This window comes from Hyla sarda, chromosome 11 (genome assembly GCF_029499605.1).
Source record: "Hyla sarda isolate aHylSar1 chromosome 11, aHylSar1.hap1, whole genome shotgun sequence".
Classification (NCBI taxonomy): Eukaryota; Metazoa; Chordata; class Amphibia; order Anura; family Hylidae; genus Hyla; species Hyla sarda.
In genome coordinates this window covers 42866520-42890862 of record NC_079199.1, presented here as the reverse complement: position 1 = coordinate 42890862, position 24343 = coordinate 42866520, and the positions used below count along the sequence as shown (strand labels likewise).

Genomic DNA, 24343 nt, shown 5'->3' with positions numbered 1-24343 from the left:
TCCTTGCGGCTATTTGGTAGAAATTCTATTGTTGGGGTATATATGTGTGTGTGTGTATTTTCACTAGGGATCGACCGATTATCGGATTGGCTGATCATATCGACCGATATGCACGATTTTGTAAGTTATCGGTATCAGCATCTAACCTGCCAATAATGCGAGCGCTTTAAATCAATGAAATGCAGCTACCTTTGCGAGGCCAGAGACCGCCGCAGCCCGCTTCTCTCCCCCTGCCTGTCCTGAGTCCAACCACCACCACCGCTGCCCGATTGCCTCCCCCTGCCCAGAGACGACCGCCGCCACAGCTCGCTTCTCTCCCCCTGCCTGTCCTGGGGTCCCGAGTCCAACCACCGCCGTTGCCCCATTGCCTCCCCCATCCCCGGTATTATAATTACTTGTTCCCGGGGTCCGCGCTACTTCTGGCTCCTGATATATATCCCTTCCCTGATATATTTGTCTGTTGACTTATGTCTATACTTCTGGCTCCTGCAGTGTCCTGAGCTGTTGTTGTGTGCTGCGCAATGATGTCCTCAACGCGACGTCACCGTCAGTGGCCTGGTGCACAGTGACAGCTCAGGACGCCGCCGGAGCCAGAAGTAGCACGGACCCCGGGAACAGGCAATTATAAAACCGGGGACGGGGGAGGCAATAGGGCAGCGGCGGTGGTTGGACTCAGGACAGGCAGGGGAGAGAAGCGGGTGGCGGCAGTGGTCTCTGGCCCCGCAAAAGCCGCTGTAGTTCATTGATTTAAAGCGCCTGTTTTAGATCATTGATCTGCAGCGGCTTCTGTGGGGCCAGAAACAGTTTATCAGGGTATACCCGCACACACACCCTCATTTTACCAAGGATATTTGGGGGGGGGGGGGGGAATTAAAATGCACAGAATGTCGGTATAAGTTATCGGCTATCGGCCTTAAAATTCCCAGGGTATCGGCTCTAAAAAATCGATATCGGTAGATCCCTAAAATTCACCAAGGACAACATTATCTTTGTCACCTGGGGGAGTGACGTTTCCATCCACTTTTCCTCTGATTCATTTTGCCTCCAAATTCTCCAGATCTTAGTCTGACTGATCATCTGTGGAATGTGTCACAACAGGATCTGCTGGTAACGTCATGGTGCTACATATCACAGGATGCCTTCTGCAGTCTTTTGGAACCCAAAGCCTTAAGAGGACGGAGCTGGTTTGGGGGCAGAAGGGGAACCTGCACAACATTTCATGTTTTTGCTGAATGGTACAGAATATACACAACTGGTCTGATACTATAGAATACAAATAAGATGTCTGCACATAGTGTATCCACACGATGTCGTGCTGGACTGGTCAGAAGGTCCATGTTGTAATGCAATATTTCTGTAGAGGAGGGGGCACCTGAGGACTCCCAGTCAAGTTCTTCTCTGCCCAGTCTATAGCGGTGGATGGGGGAGGGTACAGAAATGTAATGAAAGATGTTGCACAGGCAGCTATTCAGCATTGTTCTCCCATGATAAGAAAGTCAGTGCTTAGACATGCAAAGTATGAAAAATACATGTTCTCTATACAAAGCAGACTCTAAAAACAAAACCATGAAAACCACTAGATCAGTGGTCTCAAAACTGTGGCCCTCCAGATGTTGCAAAACTTCAACTCCCAGCATGCCCGGACAGCCGTTGGCTGTCCGGGCATGCTGGGAGTTGAAGTTTTGCAACATCTGGAGGGCCACAGTTTTGAGATCACTGCAATAGATGGAAGCGCCACCATGTAGTAGTGAGTAGGGATCGACCGATTATCGGTTTGGTGGATAATCACGATTTTGGGCATTATCGGTATCGGCAATTACCTTGCCGATAATGACCTGCACTGCCACCGCCCCTCCACCGACCCGCCGCACCGCCCCGGCCCCATTGCCTCCCCCATCCCCAGTTTTATAATTACCTGTTCCCGGGGTCCACGCTACTTCTGGCTCCTGCTGCGTCCTGCGTTACGATGTGCGCAATGACGAGTGACGTGACGCGACGTCAGTGCGCACAGTGACAGCTCAGGAGGACGCCACTGGAGCCAGATGTAGAGTGGACCCCGGGAACAGGTAATTATAAAACCGGGGATAGGGGAAGAAATGGGGCCGGGGCGGTGCGGGGCGCGGAACGGAGCAGTGCGGCGGTGGGGGGAGGGTCCGGGCAGGCTGGGAGTTGTAGTTTTGCAACAGCTGGAGGCACACTGGTTGGGAAACACTGATCTATAACTTATCCACAGGATAGGATGTGATCATTGGGTGATCAACAAGGTTTGTTCTTAATAGGTTTCTTTTCCCCGTAGCTGACCTCGCTTGCTGAAGAATTGAAACTTTTTATTATTGGCTAAAACTACAACTATTGCACCAACCATTTAGTTGCGTCAACTCCCCAAATTGGTAGATACGCCCTTCGCTTTTATATACTGATGCTGGATGACAATTAACAGAGTGTTTTCCTCATTCCTACTTGTCCGTCATCTTTTCCCATGAGGGAGATAGTACCCGGGCGCCAGGGAAGGTCACACAAACCAAGGCGGGACCAGGGCACTTATGCCAGGGGTATATAGTGAGGAGCAGCAGATCCTTTCACCCTTTTCTATTGGTCAATGGCAATGGGACCCCCAATAATTATCTCCTATAGGCATAAATGGCACTATTTGGGCACCTGAGTGACATAATAATCTTACTACTATAAAATGGCGACCATCAAAATCAACTCTGTCAGTGGTCTTCAAATGCTGCAAAACTACAACCCCCAGCGTGTTCACTGATGGTGGTAGTTTTGCAATATCTGGAGGCTCCCAGATTGGAGACCATTGAGAAGTAAACCATAGTGACACATACAAACATTGGTCACCTGTGTATGAAACTTCTGCAGATCACTGATCTTCAACCTGTGGCCCTCCAGATGGTGCAAAACTACAACTCCCAGCATGCTGGGAGCTGTAGTTTTGCAACATCTGGAGGGCCACAGTTTGGAGACCACTGCAGTAGGACAAGGCTACACAGATCTATACAGCACGACTTACATTCCCCAGCAGGGGGGCGCTCTCCTCCTGAGCAGACACGTGATGCCCATAACTTGCATTGATAGTGTGTTCAGCACGGAGCATTGTAATCCCGGTATGAGGGTCCTGAGAGGAGGCGATGAGGTCTGGAGCGATCACAAGGCCATGCCGGGCACTGCAGCTGATCGCCGCCTGCTGCGCCTTCCTGTTTACTCCACTGGTCATGTGACTCCAGCGCCGCACACTGATGAGTCACGTGGCTGCCGGCTTTGCCCTCAGTCGCGAAGTGATGACGTAACCGCTAGCATGGAGCTCCAGCAGCATGAGGTGAGCGGGACTGTGACTCTGCTATGTCTTTCTGTGGCACTACAAGTCCCAGGAATACGTAAACCCAGGTGAAGCTGTGAGGACTTGTGGTGCCTTACTAGCTCTAGTGCATTGCTTCCTGAAAATGTACAGTCGTCACATTGGGTGACACACACAGGCGGGGGGGTCAACAATATGGGGGAGATTTATCAAAACCCGTGTGACCAGTTGTCCATAGCAACCAATCAGATTGCTTCTTTCATTTTTCAGAGGCATTTTAAAAATAAAAGGAGTAATCTGGTTGCTATGGGCAACTGCTCCACTCTTTCTCTGCGCAGGGTTTTTATAATTCTCCCCTATGATTTGCAGCCAAATTGTTGACTGTTTCCAACAGAATTCAGACGATCTGTAAATTCTGCGCTAAATCATGACAACTGGTCACGTTATTTAGCGCAGAATTTACAGATCGGCTGGTTTCTGTTGGAAACAGTCAACAATTTGGCTGCAAGTCACAATTCTGGTGCCGTTACAACCACCCCTATAGGGCTTAAAGGGGTACTCCAGTGAAAAACTGTGTATGTATATATATATATATATATATATATTTTTTTTTTTTTTTAAATCAACTGGTGCCTAATAGTTAACCAGATTTGCAAATTAATTCTATTTAAAAATCTTAATCCATCCAGTACTTATCAGCTGTTATATGCTACATAGGAAGTTTTTATCTTTTTAAATTTCCTTTCTGTCTGACACAATGCTCTCTACTGACACCTCGGTCTGTCTCAGGAACTGTCAAGAGTAGGATAGGTTTGCTATAGGGATTTGCCAAGAGGTGTCAGCAGAGAGCACTGTGGTCAGACAGAAAAGAAATTCAAAAAGAAATGAACTTCCTGTGGAGCATACAGCAGCTGATAAGTATTGGAAGAGTTAGGATTTTTAAACAGAAGTAATTTACAAATCTGTTTAACGTTCTGGCACCAGTTGATTTAAAAAAAATATATAGTTTTTACAGGAGTACCCCTATTATATACTTTAGGGTGAGTTTACTATCCCAGTTACACCAGTGTGCCAGTTTTTAAATAGATCCGTCATGTGAACAAACTTTGCAAGAAACGTTGTCATATATCTTATCAGACAAAATGTTTCTTTTTCCTGTTCTCAAACTTTTCTCCTCTCCTGCGAGACTGTATTCCAGTCTGAAAATCAGTTCAGCTTTGCTCTGTGTCTGTAAGACAAGCCAATACAAGTCTATAGAGGTCTGAGTAAGGAGCGCCGCCCACCAGATCTGAGAGAACTGAAAATTATAGATAAAGTCTGCAGAGTAAAAATCTGCTGAATAATACCATATGCAAGTTATATAATGACTATTATCCTGATATGCTTTAACCCTTAGAGGACATGCAATGAACTTGACAAGGCCCTAGTATTTAGGGCACAGCAACTTGTATGCTGCAGGATTCGGCAATCACCATGTCTCCAGGCGCAGTGATCAGAGCCACTCCGCTGCTATCAGCATTCAGGACCTCAAGGATAAAGGCGAACATCAGCTGTAACTCAGGGCTGCCATTAATCCTTAAAGGGCAAGTCTCATGCCCTACATTACAGAAAAACGTATCTCCTATCTGCAGGATAAGATTTAGATGGGGGGGGGTCTGAGCGCTGTGGAGCTCCGTTTGTACGGAGCCTTGGCTCTCGCACAGCTGCGCGTCACGACCCTCCCCAAAACGGGGGCCGCCACACCCCCTTCATATATCTCTCTGGGAGAGCCAAAGATTGTCAAATGGCTCTCTGTGTCAGCTGCAACTTCATGCGATGGTCGATAGGCCCCGTAAGGGAGATTTCGGGGGTCCCAGTGGTTGGACCCCACTGGGACCCCCCACGATCGCCCGTACGGGCTGTAAATGTACAGTGCAGCAAGTGACTTTGTGTACAGGACTGTACATTTACAGTGAGGCTATGAAAGGAGCACAGGAGCAGCACTCGCTTCAAAGCAGGTGAGCTCTGCTGCTATCCGCAGCTGGGGACTTACCGATAATGCCGGACATTAGCAGTAGTGTTGATGTCCACCATTAAATGGGGTACTCCGGTGGAAAACATTTTTATTTTTATTTTTTTTAAATCAACTGGTGTCAGAAAGTTAAACAGATTTGTAAATTACTTTTATTAAAAATCTTTACCCTTCCAGTACTTTTTAGAAGCTGTATACTGCATAGGAAATTCTTTTCTTTTTGAATTTCTTTTCTGTCTGACCACAGTGCTCTCTGCTGTGAGCAGAGAGCACTGTGGACAAGACAAAAAAGAAATTCAAAAAGAAAAGAATTTCCTCTGTAGCATACAGCTGCTATAGGAGTAATTTACAAATCTGTTTAACTTTCTGGCACCAGTTGATTTAAAAAAAAATGTTCCCACGGGATTACCCCTTTAACCCTTCAGACGCCTTCATCAATACTTATCACGGCATCTGAAGTATCTGTGGAGCTGAGTGGGGATACGTCAGACAGCCCGCAGGTTGGATGAATTAAGATGGCCGCCGGAGCTTTACTTACCTGCTCTCAGCCGTCTGCAGCAATCTTCTCCTCTGGTCTGCCTTATAGCAGACCAGGGAAGTAGATCGCAGATACCACTGATGCATAGCACTGAACCGTAAAAGCAATTAAATGATTGCAAGAAAACAAAAAGTAAAAAAAAGTTCCAATAAGTCCTTCCTCCTATAAAAATTTTTTCCTCTTTTCTGACATTGCTGATGTCCACCATTAACCCTTCAGATGCCTTGATCAATATTGATCACGGCATCTGAAGTATCTGCGAAGCTAAGGCGGGATACATCAGACCACCCGTGGGATGCATGAATCAAGATGGTCGCTGAAGCTTCACTTACCTGCTCCCAGCCGTCTGCTGTGATCTTCTCCTCTGGTCTTTATCAGTGCTATGCCTATGCATAGCACTGAACAGTAAAAGCAATCAAAAAGATTGCAATAATAATAAACAAAAAGTTAAACAAAAGTTTCATTGTGAATAAGCCCCTCCTCTTATACACTGCTCAAAAAAATAAAGGGAACACTAAGATAACACATCCTAGATCTGAATGAATGAACTAATCGTATAAAATACTTTCGTCTTTACATAGTTGAATGTGCTGACATCAAAATCACACAAAAATTATCAATGGAATTCAAATTTATCAACCCATGGAGGTCTGGATATGGAGTCACACTCAAAATCAAAGTGGAAAACCCCACTACAGGCTGATCCAACTTTGATGTAATGTCCTTTAAAACAAGTCAAAATGAGGCTCAGTAGTGTGTGTGGCCTCCACGTGCCCGTATGACCTCCCTACAATGCCTGGGCATGCTCCTGATGAGGTGGTGGATGGTCTCCTGAGGGATGTCCTCCCAGACCTGGACTAAAGCATCCGCCAACTCCTGGACAGTCTGGTGCAACGTGGCATTGGTGGATGGAGCGAGACAGGATGTCCCAGATGTGCTCAATTGGATTCAGGTCTGGGGATCGAGCGGGCCAGTCCATAGCATCAATGCCTTCCTCTTGCAGGAACTGCTCACACACTCCAGCCACATGAGGTGGTCTAGCATTGTCGTGGATTAGGAGGAACCCAGGGCCAACCGCACCAGCATATGGTCTCACAAGGGGTCTGAGGATCTCGTCTCGGTACCTAATGGCAGTCAGGCTACTTCTGGGAAGCACATGGAGGGCTGTGCGGCCCCCCAAAGAAATGCCACCCCACACCATTACTGACCCACCACCAAACCAGTCATGCTGGAGGATGTTGCAGGCTGCAGAATGTTCTCCACGGGGTCTCCAGACTCATGTCACGTGCTCAGTGCGAACCTGCTTTCATCTGTATAGAGCACGGTGCCAGTGGCAAATGCCAAACGTCCTGCACGGTGTTGGGTTGTAAGCACATCCCCCACCTGTGGACGTCGGGCCCTCATACCACCCTCATGGAGTCTTTCTGACCGTTTGAGCTGACACATGCACATTTGTGGCCTCCTGGAGGTCATTTTGCAGGGCTCTGGCAGTGCTTCTCCGCCTAGCACAAAGGCGGAGGTAGCGGTCCTGCTGCTGGGTTGTTTCCCTCCTACGGCCTCCTCCACATCTCCTGATGTAGCGCCTCCATGCTCTGGACACTACGCTGACAGACACAGCAAACCTTCTTGCCAGAGCTCGCATTGATGTGACATCCTGGATGAGCTGCACTACCTGAGCCACTTGTGTGGGTTGTATACTCCGTCTCATGCTACCACTAGAGTGAAAGCACCGCCAGCATTCAAAAGTGACCAAAACATCAACCAGGAAGCATAGGAACTGAGAAGTGGTCTGTGGTCACCACCTGCAGAACCACTCCTTTATTGGGGGTGTCTTGCTAATTGCCTGTAATTTCCACCTGTTGTCTGTTCCATTTGCACAACAGCATGTGAAATTGATTGTCAATCAGTGTTGCTTCCTTAGTGGACAGTGTGATTTCACAGAAGTGTCATTGACTTGGAGTTGCATTGTGTTGTTTAAGTGTTCCATTTATTTTTTTGAGCAGTGTATTTGGTATTGCAGTATGCAGAAATGTCCAAACTATTAAAACATAATGTTAATACGGCACTATGAACGGCATAAATGTAAAAAGCTGCCAAAAGTCCCAAATCTATATATAGGCGAAACTCGAAAAATTTGAATATTGTGCAAAGTTAATTTATTTCAGTAATGCAATTTAATAGGTGAAACTAATATATGAGACTCATTACATGCAAAGCAAGATAGTTTAAGCCGTGATTTGTCATAATTGTGATGATTATGGCTTACAGCTCATGAAAACCCCAAAGCCCCCCCCCCCCAATTGCTATGATTTGGGGAGCCATGTCATCTGCTGGTGTTGGTTTTCTGTGCTTCATTGAAGGGTTACTCCGCTCCCAGCATCCGGAACATTGAGTTCCAAACGCTGTGAGCGGGCTTCCGTTTTCACGCCCCTTCGTGACGTCACGTCCCACCCCCTAAATGCAAGTCTATGGGAGGGGATGTGACATCACGAGGGGGCAGGCGTGAACAAGGAAGTCCGCACACAGCGTTTGGAACTCAATGTTCCGGATGCGGGGGAGTGGAGTAACCCTTTAAGTCCAGGAGATCTACCAGGAGATTTTGGAGCACTTCCTGCTTCCTTTCCTTTTAAGTTGCATTAATGAAATACAATAGACTTTTGCACAATATTCAAATTTTTTGAGTTTCATCGGTATATAAAACTCAATGGGGGACATATATCATTATTTGTGTATGGTAGAAGCAGTTTGCCCCTTTTGCTGAATTCTAAATTATGAGCAGATGCGCTAAATTTATCAAGCGCAATGAGTGTCATAAATTGCGGGCAAGTAGGAAGCCTTTAGGTTGAATTTGTGCAAGGGGGTGTGAATTCCCCCGCCCCCCCCCCCCCTACAGGCGGGGTCATGCAGGAGGCACCACTATAAAACGCCCCCGCAACATACAGGTGGGGCGTACGTGGTTTTCAGGCAGGCGCGTGTGGTGTTTCCAGAGAGGAGTGGCGGTTGCGGTAGGCCCGGGTTATCGTGGGAAATTGTGCGCTATTGTTCCGGCGACAGCCGGCCCCTGTCAACTATGTTCCCCCGCGAAGCGCTCTTGGAGCTGGCCGGGTGACGTCATCCACCCACGCCGTGACGGGTCATGCGGCCGGGTCTCTCGCTTCCAGCAGCGGCCGGGCTAAGCTCCAACCCGGTTCCGTGCTCACATTGCTTGTCCCCCGCCGGAATCCTGTGGCTCTCGCGGCGTCACCTGCACTCCTTGTTGCCAGGGTGCTGCCGCCGAGTCACGTGATGTGCACGGGGGCAGGGCTCAGCCGCAGCCTGCCGGCAGAAACGTAGCTGCCCTGACAGGCTGACAGGCTATATCACTCACGTTAAGCCCAGGTTGGGGGTGTCTCAGCTGGGGGTCCCCGGCTGCCTTGCCACAAGGGTGCAGCTGGGGATCAGTCCAGCCCGCTGTACAGTCACTCATAACGCTCTTACTGTGCAGCCACTCTTAGCTTCATACCGTGCAGTCACTCATAGCATTTATACCGTCACAGTCACACAGCATTCATACCGTGCAGTCACTCGTAGCATTCATACCGTGCAGCCGCTCATAGCATCATACCGGGCAGTCACTCATAGCATTCATACTTCGCAGTCACTCACAGCGTTTCATACTTACAGTCACTCATAACGTTTCATACTGTGCAGTCACTCTTAGCATTTATACCGTCACAGTCACCCACAGCATTCATACCATGCAGTCACTCGTAGCATTTATACCGTGCAGTCACTCATAGCATCCACACCATGCAGCCGCTCATAGCATCATACCGGGCAGTCGCTCATATCATTATACAGTCCACTCACTCATAGCGTCATACTGCGCAGTCACTCATATCATTTATATAGTGCAGTCACCCATACCACTATACTGTGCAGTCACCCATACCACTATACTGTGCAGTCACCCATACCAATTACACTGTGCAGTCACCCATACCAATTACACTGTGCAGTCTCCTAGCGTTTACACCATGCAGTCACTCATAGCACTCATACCATTCAGTCACTCATAGAATGTATTCCACACGTAGCTTCACACGATACATACGCTCATGGCTTCACACCGCACGCAACACATATATGGTGCATACACTCATAACATTTACTGCTCTTACGTTATGTCAGTACTATACCGCTCACCGCTTTATACTGCACATACGCTCAAGCATTCACACCGCATATAAACATTCATAATATTTATCCTGCATAACAGGCGCTCTTAGTGGCACATTCAGGGCACACAGTTACAGTGTTGTATAGCGCACACACGTCATAGTGTTTTATGCAGTGTTTACAGCACACACATGTTCAGGGTCACATGCAGCAAGTACAGTTACGTCATGGTAGAGAATACACACTCACAGTGTCACATACAGTGGGTACAGCTGTGGTACCGTGTACACTACGTGCGCTCTTGGTGTCACTTACAGTGGGTACAGTTTGCTGTTGCATTCAATACACACGCTCAGTGCTGCACACAGTGGGTACAGTTATAGTACCACACACAGTACGCACGCTCATACTCTTACATACAGGGAGTACAGTCACATTGTCTTATACAGCACACACGCTCACAATGTTATATGCAGTGAGTACAGCTATAGTATTGTGTACAGTTCATATAATAGTTTTCCATGCAGTGTGTACAGTTCCATCGTTGCACACAGTACATACGCTCATCATGCCACACACTGTGAGTACAGTCAAAGTGCCGAATACTCATACCATTAGCACCGCATTGTGCCCGTCATGGTCATACTGCACTCACTTGTGCCGCTGCATCCACACATGTGCGCATACGGGTTGCACTGAACGTACGCTCATAACTGTTGTCGTATTTAGCTCCTCACTGTGTTACCGCACACATGCTCATAGTTAGTACTGTTCATACGCATAACCTTACTCGGCATACCATACACACGCTCGCAGCTTCTTGTTGTACAGATATTCTCAGGTTGTACGGTAAAATCACAAATAGTCACTCCGCACACACTTCTGTACCGACTATTGGTCCCCGTAGCTGACATACCACACTCTCGTTACCATAGTAACTGCTCAGTCACAGATGAAGCATCCGTATCTTGTCATACGCTCACCAGTTACCTTCTAACTGGTCCTACAGCATGCACTAAAATTGTGGTCGCTGACACGTTATTCTGCACATTCATACCACGACACAAGTGGTGTACACCCACTTCACCTGCCACGTTCTACAGAGAGACGCGCTACTTATTTGTTGTTACTGACATGTCTTCTGAATAACAACTTCACGACACATAGGTGGTTGTTTCCCCGTCATACCTGCCACGTCTGCAGGGGGCAGCACTGCGTAGTTGCTGTTACTGACACTTCTTCAGAGCACGACATCACGAAACACAGATGGTTGGCATACCCCTCATATGTTATGCCCACATGGACTTACTCCGAGTAACTGCGGTTGAGACTCCTATCAGATCTCACACTTAAAATTTTTTTTAAAAAAATGAAGGAAAATATGTACACTCTTATGTATGTACTTCACAACACGTACCCACTGATCCATGTTACTTTCACCACTCTTGTTTGCTCACCACAGTTACTTGCTCACACACTGACACTGCTACTGACACGTCTTCAGAGCCTCGCACATCCTCTCACCAACCAAGTTTCTCAGGTCTGTCTCGCTTCAGTCGGGTCCTGGTGAAGTCTGTTGTTCCTGACTCTGCATCAGTGCAATATGACTCGATACACATTGGCAGTGGGTCAACCGTCTGTCTGACACGTCTTCAGTGGGGGCCCCTGCATATGCTGTTCTGACTCTTCTTCAGCACAACAGCATACACTTAGTCTCATCCCACTACACCATGCATACATCATGTCAGGCACTCAGCTGCCATTCACTCCTGCATTACCGGAAAAAAAAATAAAAAATGAATGAACCCAGGGGTTGCAAACCATCTCCACCTGCCACGCCTGCAGGGAGATTCACAGCTTAGTCAATGTTTCCCTAACACAGGTCATAGAGTTACAATTTCACGACTCATAGGTGGTTATTTCACGCATTAATCTGTGTTGTCCACTCATGTCAGCGTCACGCTAACAGCTATCACTTCCACAGACACTAGGGTTACTCAAAGACCTGTCACGTCTACAGGTACGAGGTTCGAGTCAGACTGCCATTCCATGCACAGCGGTTGCGCAAAGACCTGTCACATCCACAGGCACGAGGGTATGCGAGACCTGTCAGTCTACAGGTACGATAGCCACATAGAGGCCTTCCACAGGCACGAGGGCATGCAAGACCTGTCAAATCTACAGGTACGATAGTCATGGAGAGGTCGGTCATGTCTGCGGACACAGTGGTTCTGTTTATGCCTGTCTGCAAGCATGATGGTCCTTAGGCTTAAAGGGACTCCGGTGCTTACACATCTTATCCCCTATCCAAAGGATAGGGGATAAGATGCCTGATCGCGTGAGTCCCGCAGCTGGGGACGCCCGCGATCATGCACGCGGCATCTCGTTTGTAATCAGTCCCCGGAGCGTGTTCGCTCCGGGTCTGATTACGGTCGACCGCAGGGCCGGCGGCGTGTGACGTCACGCCTCCGCCCCCCTGTGAGGTCACGCTCCGCTCCTCAATGCAAGCCTACGGGAGGGGGCATGATAGCTATAATTACAAACGTGATCACGGGCATCCCCAGCTGCGCCGCCGGCCCTGCGGTCGACCGTAATCAGACCCGGAGCGAACACGCTCCGGGGACTGATTACAAACGGGATGCCGCGTGCATGATCGCGGGCGTCCCCAGCTGCGGGACTCACGCAATCAGGCATCTTATCCCCTATCCTTTGGATAGGGGATAAGATGTGTAAGAACCGGAGTACCCCTTTAATTGTTACTGAGATCTGTCGGGTCTGCAGGCGTGGTCAGGATGAGGAGGCCCGTCGTTCGCTGCAGGTCATTACTCCTGAGACCATATTCATGACCGTATTCTGGTAGGTTAGGATATGACTCACGGCACAGTCCAGTCAACTCTTCATATCACTAAACTAACAATGGAGATTTTGCCACTTATCAGCGGGGACAGGAGGACATGTTATGCCCGACAAGCTTTATCGGTTTCCCCTTTCTTCAATTACCACAGTGAGTATGTCAATATGAACGAATCAGCTAGCACGTAGTCAGGTCCTGTTCCAGTGCTGGGCCGGACGCGGTAGGCTACACCACCATATCTTCTCAGTCAGGTACTGCCCCATGTGGTCGCTAGCCGACAGGAACAACTCTCTTGGTTTCTTGAGTCTAGCAAGAACAGTTTAGGGGAAGATAGATATGACTAGTTGTGGTGTTGGTTATTATGGTAAGGAATGTTGTTATTATTTCTACTTCTTGAATTTTTGCCCTCTATAGGCGTGCCCTCATACGCGGTTATGGGCACAACTCAACCGCTTCGTCAGTCATTCTTTTATATAGGTACATAGGTTTGTATGTAAGGTACGGAACAACTCAAACCGCTTGGTACGTCAATGTATGGTTTTGCATAGTTGTGTATTAAGCACTTGCCACCACAAGCCCGAATTTAAGCCCTGAGCACAAATATAGTAATCTCCTCATACCTCCACTCTTTGAAAAATGAAATTGATGATTTAGATCATCTTGCTACGTGCAGCCCAAGATGGCTTATATTTGCGTTAAAAATATGGCCATAGCGCAAGATTTCTGGCAGGTAAATGAAGTGTACGCAGTTCATAAATTTGTGTGTACTAAATATGTCACTCCAAGGTACACCGAAACCTACACATCTGGAGGAAATGCTCCACCAGAATGTACGCAGAAAAAGACACAAAAAAAAAATAGCTTGTGCAAAAATGTTAACACAAAACAGGGGTAAAATCTTTGATACATGTCCCCCACTGTGTATATATATATATATATATATGTATATGTGTGTGTGTGTGTATATATATATATATATATGTATGTATGTATGTATGTTCCAGCATCACGTCCAAACGGCTAAAGATATTAACATGAAACTTGGCACACATGTTACTTATATGTCAGCAACAAACATAGGATAGGTAATTTAACCCTTACTCACCCCCATTTGCCAGGGTCGGGGTTTATGTTTAAAGTCTCATACAAGTCAATGGGAAATATATGTTACTGCATAACTTCCAAACGGCTGGAGATATTTCGATAATACTTGGTCACATGTTACTTATATGTCCACTTAAAATATAGGATAGTTAATTCAACCCTTAACTACCCCCATTTCTGAGGGTCAGGGTTTTTTTTTGTTTAAAGTCCAATGCAAATTTATGGGAAATGTATGTTCCCACATAACTTCCGTACGGCTGGAGATATTTGGCTAATACTTATATGTCAAATAAAAATATATTTTAGTTAAATTAACCCTTACCTACCCCCCACATGTGAAGGATGGGGTTTTTGTTTCAAGTTCCATACAGTTGTATGGAACTTCTGGTGCCTTACTCCACAAGCTCCTCATCTCCTGGTAAATGCGCAGTCTGGCTGGCAAGCCACACCCTCCAAGCATTCCATGCCTCATCTTGCAAAGACATGCCCACCCTTTAAGCCACACCCCTTTTATTTTCAGTTTACAAGATCTTCATTACTTCAGCCCCACTTGAGGACGCAATATGATTATTGGATATGGGGATTAGATATGAAGACGGATTATGAAGTTGGGATATGGGGACGGGATATGAAGATGGGATATGAGGACAGGAAACAAGGATGGGATATGAGATCGAGATATTAGGACAGGATATGAGGTTGGAATATGAGGATGGTATTTGGGTTTAGGATTTGAATTTTTTTTATAGGAGTTTTTTTTTAAAGTAGTACAGTAATAGTAAAGCATGTAAACATGGGGATCATTTTAGTCGTATTGACACACAGAATAAATAGAACATGTCTGTTTTACTGTGTGGCTCATTTGACTCCGTGGGTGGAAAAATCTGAGTTATGTCTCTTAGAAGGCGAGGAGGAAAAACAAAAAGACTAAAATGAAAATTTCCAGTGTCCTTAACCCCTTAAGGACCCGGCCATTTTATACCTTAAGGACCGGAGCGTTTTTTGCAATTCTGACCACTGTCACTTTAAACATTAATAACTCTGGAATGCTTTTAGTTATCATTCTGATTCCGAGATTGTTTTTTCGTGACATATTCTACTTTAACTTAGTGGTAAAATTTTATGGTAACTTGCATCCTTTCTTGGTGAAAAATCCCAAAATTTTATGAAAAAAATGAAAATTTTGCATTTTTCTAACTTTGAAGCTCTCTGCTTGTAAGGAAAATGGATATTCAAAATATTTTTTTTTTGGGTTCACATATACAATATGTCTACTTTATGTTTGCATCATAAAATTTGAGTTTTTACTTTTGGAAGACACCAGAGGGCTTCAAAGTTCAGCAGCAATTTGGAAATTTTTCACAAAATTTTCAAACTCGCTATTTTTCATGGACCAGTTCAGGTTTGAAGTGGATTTGAAGGGTCTTCATATTAGAAATACCCCATAAATGACCCCATTATAAAAACTACACCCCCCAAAGTATTCAAAATGACATTCAATAAGTGTATTAACCCTTTAGGTGTTTCACAGGAATAGCAGAAAAGTGAAGGAGAAAATTCACAATCTTCCTTTTTTACACTCGCATGTTCTTGTAGACCCAATTTTTGAATTTTTGCAAGGGGTAAAAAGGAGAAAATTTTTACTTGTATTTGAAACCCAATTTCTCTCGAGTAAGCACATACCTCATATGTCTATGTTAATTGTTCGGCGGGCGCAGTAGAGGGCTCAGAAGGGAAGGAGCGTCAAATGGTTTTTGGGGGGCATGTCACCTTTAGGAAGCCCCTATGGTGCCAGGACAGCAAAAAAAAAACACATGGCATACCATTTTGGAAACTAGACCCCTCAGGGAACGTAACAAGGGGTAAAGTGAACCTTAATACCCCACAGGTGATTCACGACTTTTGCATATGTAAAAAAAAAAAAAAAATGTTTTACCTAAAATGCTTGGTTTCCCAAAAATGTTACATTTTTAAAAAGGATAATAGCAGAAAATACCCCCCAAAATTTGAAGCCCAATTTCTCCCGATTCAGAAAACACCCCACATGGGGGTGAAAAGTGCTCTGCTGGCGCACTACAGGTCTCAGAAGAGAAGGAGTCACGTTTGGCTTTTTGAAAGCAAATTTTGCTCTGGGGGCATGCCGCATTTAGGAAGCCCCTATGGTGCCAGAACCGCAAAAAAAAACCACATGGCATACCATTTTGGAAACCAGACCCCTCGGGGAACGTAAAAAGGGGTAAAGTGAACCTTGATACCCTACAGGTGTTTTACGACTTTTGCAAATGTTAAAAAAAAAAAAAAATTTTACCTAAAATGCTTGGTTTCCCAAAATGTTTACATTTTTAAAAACGATAATAGCAGAAAATACCCCCCAAAATTTGAAGCCCAATTTCTCCCGATTCAGAAAACACCCCATATGGGGGTGAGAAGTGCTCTGCTGGCGCACTACAGGTCTCAGAAGAGAAGGAGTCACATTTGGCTTTTTGAAAGCAAATTTTGCTCTGGGGGCATGCCGCATTTAGGAAGCCCCTATGGTGCCAGGACAGCAAAAAAAAACCACATGGCATACCATTTTGGAAACTAGACCCCTCGGGGAACATAACAAGGGGTAATGTGAACCTTAATACCCCACAGGTGATTCACAACTTTTGCATATGTAAAAAAAAAAAAATTTTTTTACCTAAAATGTTGGTTTCCCAAAAATTTTTGATTTTTAAAAAGGGTAATAGCAGAAAATACCCCCCAAAATTTGAAGCCCAATTTCTCCCGAGTACGGCGATACCCCATATGTGACCCTCAACTGTTGCCTTGAAATACGACAGGGCTCCAAAGTGAGAGTGCCATGCGCATTTGAGGCCTAAATTAGGGATTGCATAGGGGTGGACATAGGGGTATTCTACGCCAGTGATTCCCAAATAGGGTGCCTCCAGCTGTTGTAAAAGTCCCAGCATGCCTGGACAGTCAGTGGCTATCTGGTAATACTGGGAGTAGTTGTTTTGCAACAGCTGGAGGCTCCGTTTTGGAAACAGTGGCGTACCAGACGTTTTTCATTTTTATTGGGGAGGGGAGGGGGGCTGTGTAGGGGTATGTGTATACGTAGTGTTTTTTACTTTTTATTTTATTGTGTGTTAGTGTAGTGTAGTGTTTTTAGGGTACAGTCGCACGGGCGGGGGTTCACAGTAGTTTCTCGCTGGCAATTTGAGCAGCGGCAGAAAATTTGCCTCAGCTCAAACTTGCAGCCGGATACTTACTGTAATCCTCCGCCCATGTGAGTGTACCCTGTACGTTCACATTGGGGGGGGGGGGGGGGGAACATCCAGCTGTTGCAAAACTACAACTCCCAGCATGTACGGTCTATCAGTGCATGCTGGGAGTTGTAGTTTTGCAACAGCTGGAGGCTCCGTTTTGGAAACGGTGGCGTACCAGACGTTTTTCATTTTTATTGTAGGGGTATGTGTATATGTAGTGTTTTTTTACTTTTTATTTTATTGTGTGTTAGTGTAGTGTTTTTAGGGTACAGTCACACGGTCGGGGGTTCACAGTAGTTTCTCGCTGGCAGCTTGAGCTGCAGCAGAAAATTTGCTGCAGCTCAAACTTGCAGCCGGATACTTACTGTAATCCTCCGCCCATGTGAGTGTACCCTGTACGTTCACATTGGGGGGGTGGAACATCCAGCTGTTGCAAAACTACAACTCCCAGCATGTACGGTCTATCAGTGCATGCTGGGAGTTGTAGTTTTGCAACAGCTGGAGGCACACTGGTTGTGAAACACCGAGTTTGGTAACAAACTCAGTGTTTTGCAACCAGTGTGCCTTCAGCTGTTGCAAAAGCTACAACCCCCAGCATGTACGGACAGCGGAAGGGCATGCTGGGTGTTGTAGTTATGCAACAGCCGGAGGCATACTACTTTGGCTGGGGATGCTGGGGATTGTAGTTATGCAACAGCTGGAGACACACTGGTTTGCTACTTAACTCAGTGTGCCTTCAGCTGTTGCAAAACTACAACTCTCAGCAGTCACCGACAGCCAACGGGCATGCTGGGAGTTGTAGTTATGCAACCAGCAGATGCACCACTACAACTCCCAGCATGCACTTAAGCTGTTTGTGCAAGCTGGGAGTTGTAGTTACACAACAGCTGAAGGTACACTTTTCCATAGAAATAATGTGCCTCCAGCTGTTGCAAAACCATAAGTCCCAGCATGCCCATAAGTGCATGCTGGGAGTTGTGGTGGTCTGCCTCCTCCTAACTACAACTATAACTACAGCTCCCAGCATGCCCATATTGCATGCTGGGAGCTGTTGCTAAGCAACAGCAGGAGGCTGTCACTCACCTCCTGCTGCTGCTTGATCGCCGCACAGGTCAGTCTCGCCACCGCCGCCGTCGCTCCTGGGGCCCCGATCCCAACATTAACGCCGGGGATCGGGGTCCCCAGCACCAGGGGTGCACGTCCCGCACCCGCCCACGTCCTCCGGAAGAGGGGCGGAGCGGGTGCGGGAGTGACACCCGCAGCAGGCGCCCTGATTGGTCGGCCGGTAATCCGGCCGACGAATCAGGGCGATCGTGAGGTGGCACCAGTGCCACCTCACTCCTGCAGGCTCTGGCTGTTCGGGGCCGTCTCTGACGGCCCCGATCAGCCAGTAATTCCGGGTCACCGGGTCACTGGAGACCCGATTGACCCGGAATCGCCGCAGATCGCTGGACTGAATTGTCCAGCGATCTGCGGCCATCGCCGACATGGGGGGGCATAATGACCCCCCTGGGCGATATGCCGCCATGCCTGCTGAACGATTTCAGCAGGCATCGGGCACCGGCTCCCCTCCGGCTAGCGGCAGGGGGCCGGGAAAGGACAGGACGTACTCCTACGTCCTCGGTCCTTAAGGACTCGGAAACGGGGGCGTAGGAGTACGTCCATTGTCCTTAAGGGGTTAAGGCCAAAATATTTATTTTTATCATTTCTTTTCTATCTGCTAAGAAAGGGGAGGTTGTCTGGCATGTTGGGGGGCAGAGCTGTGCCCATCACATGAAGATAATGGGGGGGGGGGGGGTGTGTAAATACCGTGGAACCGCCCTACCCTGAAAATAAGCCCTAGTGTGTTTTTTGTGACTAAAATTAATATAAGAAACACGGTAAACAATTCCCTAAAAAATCAGTTTTAGAGCATTTCTTGAAAATTTGCTGCAAAACTTCTAAACACTTTATCATCCTAAAGTAAAAGGCTGCTTACCAGATAATGCAAATGTATATTATAAACTAATTTATTGTGGCATGACCATCTTTCACAAGACTTTCACATTTTTTTATTTTGTTTTCAAAGTGTCTATTTTCTTTTTTTCCCATAAACTCTGAATCTATCGCCCAAAATTTGTCACTAACATAAAGTACAATGTGCAACAAAGAAACAGTCTTTTTGACCTGGAGTATAACAGTAAGTGACCACATATGTGCATCCATGTCTCTGCTGCAAATGGGGGAGAAGGGATGTAAAGCAGTGTTTCCCAACCAGCGTGCCTCCAGCTGTTGCAAAACTACAAATCCCAGCATGCCCGGACAGCCTTTGGCTGTCCGGACATGCTGGGATTTGTAGTTTTGCAACAGCTGGAGGCACCCTGGTTGGGAAACATTGATGTAAAGTGTCGTTTCCAGCCTTAAGATTGGTGTTTTTTTGACCACAATAGTAGAGGTAATAAAATAGAAATGGACTAATAGAATGTTGTGGTTAAAGGGGTACCCCGCTGGAAATCTTTTTTTTTTTTTTTTAAATGAACTGGTGCCCAAAAGTTGAACATATTTGTAAATGACTTCTATTTAAAAATCTTAATCCTTCCAGTACTTATCAGCTGCTGTATGCTCCAGAGGAAGTTCTTTTCTTTTCAGATTTCCTTTGTCTGACCACAGTGCTCTCTGCTGACACCTCTGTCCATTTTAGGAACGGTCTAGAGCAGGATAGGTTTGCTATGGGGAATTGCTCCTGCTCTGTACAGTTTCTTAAAATGGACAGAGGTGTCAGCAGAGAGCACTGTGGTCAGACAGAAAAAGGAAATCCAAAAAGAAAAGAACTTTCTGTGGATCATACAGCAGCTGATAAGTAGTGGAAGGATTAAGATTTTTTAATAGAAGTGATTTACAAATCTGTTTAACTTTCTGGCACCAGTTGATTTAAAAAAAATATTTTCTAGTGGAGTACCCCTTTAACCCCTTAACGACGGAGGACGTAAATGTACGTCATGGTAAGCTGGTACTTAAAGCACCAGGACGTACTTTTACGTCCTATGCTGATAGCAGCCAGGGACCCACCCGCGATCGCGCAGATGTCTGCCATTAACCCCTCAGATGCCGTGATCAATACAGTTCACAGCATCGTGGCACTTTGAATGGATGATCGGATCGCCCACAGCGCTGCCGCGGCGATCCGATCATCCAGCATGGCAGCCGGAGGTCCCCTCACCTGCCTCCGCTGCCTTCCACAGGTCTTCTGCTCTGGTCTGCGATTGAACAGACCAGACCATAGCAGATGATGACCGATAATACTGATCAGTGCTATGTCCTATGCATAGCACTGAACATTATTAGCAATCAAATGATTGCTATAAATATTAAAGTGTAAAAAAAAAATTTTGAAAACCCCCTTCCCCAATAAAAACGTATTTCCCCTATTTCACCCCCAAAAAGTGTAAAAAAAAAAAAATATTTTATATACATATTTGGTATCGCGGTGTGCGTAAATATCCCAACTATTAAAATGTTAATGATACCGTACGGTGAACGTAAAAAAAAAAAAGGTCCAAAATAGCTGCTTTTTAATAACATTTTATTCCAAATAAAATTTATAAAAAAAAATATTAAAAGTTTTATATAAGCAGATATGGTATCAATAAAAAGTACAGATCATGGCGCCAAAAATGAGCCCACATACCGCCGCTTATACGGAAAAATGAAAAAGTTATAGGTCTTAAAATAGGGGGATTTTAAACGTACTAATTTGGTTAAACAGTTTGAGATTTTTTTTTTTTTTAAGCGCAACAGTAGTAGAAAAGTATATTATCATGGATATAATTGTAATCGTATTGACCCAAAGAATAAAAAACATATGTCAGTTGTACTGTAAATTGTACGACGTGAAAACGAAACCTTCCAAAATTTGCTAAATTGCGTTTTTCTTTTTAATTTCCTCACACAAATAGTATTTTTTGGGTTGCGCCATACATTTTATGGTAAAGTGATTGATGGCATTACAACGGACAACTGGTCGCGCAAAAAACAAGCCCTCATACTAGTCTGTGGATGAAAATATAAGAGTTCTGATTTTTTGAAGGCGAGGAAGAAAAAATGAAAACTTAAAAATAAAATTCCTTAAGTCCCAAATGGGCTGCGTCCTTAAGGGGATAAAGTTACACATTTATTTATTTATTTGTTTCTTTTCCAGGCTTGTTAGACAGTGTTACCACTGGGCAGCTCTGCTAAACTCCTATGGCACCATCCCCTTTAAGAAAATAGTCCTAGCCCAGTCCAAGCTGTGGTTGTGTGACCCATACCCATTCTGTACATTCCAGAAACAAAGAGGTTTTTCAGCCATGACAGAAATAAGGGAGAGTCCTGAGGACACCGGATTGTTCTCTCCTAATCCCAGTGTTCGTGGAATGGTGAATCTGGACCGTGACGCCTTCACTAAAACGGTACAAGTTCCTGTTCTTAAAATTAGGAAAGAAATCATTAATAAAGTCATGAAATCTCTCAAACACAAACTCCTCCACCGGCCACATGTGAAAAGAATAATAGATGACCCTAAAGATGAAAATGACAAGAATGTTATCCTGGACCCGTTCCTCGTCACATCGGAGGACTCATTCGATGACCGCGATCGCGAGATTTTCAGGCAGCTGGACATCAGCCCGCAGGTCGTACATGTTGATCTGCTGCTCACCTATGACAACTTTAAGACTGATGAGATCTTAGAAGCTGTTTTACCCAAAGGACAAGATGTCACATCCGGATTCAGCCGCATTGGACATATTGCTCATATGAATCTCCGGGACCACCAGCTTCCTTACAAGAATCTGATCGGTATGTATAGGATTTCATGATGGCAAATCGAAAAATATGTGGAGTAGTTGCCCGTAGAAACCAATCAGATTGCTTCATTTATTTTTCAGAGGCCTTTTAAAATCTGTTTGGTTGCTATGGGCAACTGCACCCTCTTCCTCTACACGTTTTCCTTATGTACCAGTTTAGCACAGTGTTATCCAAGCAGGGTGCCTCCAGCTGTTGCAAAACTACATCTCCCAGCATGCCCGGACAGCCTTTGGCTGTCCGGACATGCTGGGAGTTGTAGTTTTGCAACAGCTGGAGGCACCCTGTTTGGATAACGCTGCCATAGGTTTCCTCCACAATAGGTTTTTCGTCTTCTGTGTGCTGAAGGATGACTTTTTGCACCGTTTGCTCTCCGAGCATGCTGGGAGTTGTAGTTTTGCAACAGCTGGAGACACACTGGTTGGGAAACACTGGTGTAGGATTATAAAGTATGAATAAAGAACCAGCCGATCCCGGAGCCAAATGCAAGATTTCACTTATTCGGCTGGGTTCCCATCACGTTTTTGCCATACTGTTTCCAATCCGTTTTTCTAAAGAAAACCGTATGGCAAAAAAACGGATGGAACCGTATGGGGAAAAAGTAAACCGTATGCGTTTTTAAACCGTATACTGTTTTTGAAAGAGCATGCAGTTCTGTCCGTTTTTATAAAAAAAAAAGAAACCATACGTTTTTGATCATTTTGTCCATTTTTAATGGGAGAGGGGTTGGGTGGGGACTTTAGGGTTCAAATGCGCATGTGCAAAGTAAAAACTGTATACGGTTTCCCATATGGAACCGTATACATGTGTGTTTCCCATTGACGTCCATGTTAAAAAAAAAAAAAAACGTATGCGGTTGCAGTACGGTTTTTAAACCAGAGACAAAAACGTTGTTGACCACGGTTTTGACTTCGGTTTACAAACCGTACTGCAACCGCATACGTTTTTTTTTTTAACATGGACGTCAATGGGAAAAGCACATGTATACAGTTCCATATGGGAAACCGTGTACGGTTTTTTACTTTGCACATGCGCATTTGCATCCTAAAGTCCCCACCCAACACCCCTCCCATTAAAAATGGACAAAATTATCAAAAACGTATGGTTTCTTTTTTTATAAAAATGGACGGAACAGTATGCACTTTTAAAAACAGTATACAGTTTAAAAACGCATACGGTTTACTTTTTCCCATACTGTTCCATCCGTTTTTTTTTTTTGCCATACGGTTTACTTTAGAAAAACGGATTGAAAACAGTATGGCAAAAACGTGATGTGAACCCAGCTACTGATGCTAAAACCATTCCACACTCAACCACTGACGTCAGCGCGCTGGTAATCATGGTACCCTTCTAGGGTGGAAGCCGGCGATATGTATGTGAACGAAACCCATAGGGGAGGTATAATTAGTTTTGTTAGTAAAGCCGCCACCACTGAATGATCTGTACATAGGCAAATATATTAAAAGTACAAACATGTTAAAAATACATCTGTATGTAACTAGAGTACTTATAAAACATGGGCATATAAAGAACCTGAAACAAGAATAATTATGGGAACAGAAGCGGATTACAAAGGTTTTGTTTACTATGAAAAATACTAGAAAACAATTGTATTATTATTGTTTTTTTTTTTTTTTGTTTTACTCATGAGTATTTATTGCTAAAGGAATGAGGCAAACAAACACTTAAAGGGGTACTCGCCTGGAAAAAAATAATTTTTTTAATCAACTGGTGCCAGAAAGTTAAACAGATTTGTAAATTACTTCTATTAAAAAAATCTTAATCCTTCCAGTACTTATCTCCTGCTATATGCTCCACAGGAAGTCATTTTCTTTTTTAATTTATTTTCTGTCCAACCACAGTGTTCTCTGCTGACACCTCTGTCCATGTCAGGAACTGTCTGAAGCAGGATAGGGTTGCTATGGGGATTTGCTCCTACTCTGGACAGTTCCTAAAAAGGACAGAGGTGCCAGCAGAGAGCACTGTGGTCAGACCGAAAGGGGAAAAAAAAAAAGCACTTCATGTTGAGCATATAGCAGCTCATAAGTACTGGAAGGATTAAGATTTTTTTAATAGAAGTGATTTACAAATCTGTTTAACTTTCTGGCACCAGTTGATTTAAAAAAAAAAATGTTTTCGAGGGGAGTTTTTTAACAGAGCAGGTAAAGAGTCCAAGGGGTGGGGCAATAGGCAAGTCCAGTAGACAGGCAGGTTCAGGATCAGCAGACAGGCTTCAGGTTAGGCAGGGTACAGAGACCTAGCAGAGCAGGATGATCAGCCACAATGCTGACTTGCGGAGGCC

At 45.3% G+C, this 24343-nt stretch overlaps 2 protein-coding genes across 4 annotated transcripts in view; one reads left to right on the top strand and one right to left on the bottom strand.

Moving 5' to 3' along the window:
- The window catches only part of SLC38A6 (solute carrier family 38 member 6), an 88576-nt gene extending 85295 nt beyond the window's left edge, over positions 1-3281 (bottom strand). For both annotated transcript variants that reach the window (XM_056547373.1, XM_056547374.1), the window contains exon 1: positions 3023-3281. In XM_056547373.1, the coding sequence (XP_056403348.1) occupies positions 3023-3226 (204 nt within the window). In that variant the 5' untranslated portion in view covers positions 3227-3281. The remainder of the gene's footprint in view (positions 1-3022) is intronic.
- TRMT5 (tRNA methyltransferase 5) overlaps positions 1-24343 on the top strand; it is a 276752-nt gene that overhangs the window by 233618 nt on the left and 18791 nt on the right. The window contains exons 1-2 of one of the 2 annotated variants that reach the window (XM_056547370.1): positions 3207-3328; positions 21398-22035. In XM_056547370.1, coding sequence (XP_056403345.1) covers positions 3324-3328; positions 21398-22035 — 643 coding nt within the window. In that variant the 5' untranslated portion in view covers positions 3207-3323. Of the gene's footprint in view, positions 1-3206; positions 3329-21397; positions 22036-24343 lie in introns of those variants that run through there. The other variant, XM_056547371.1, reaches the window with a different exon arrangement.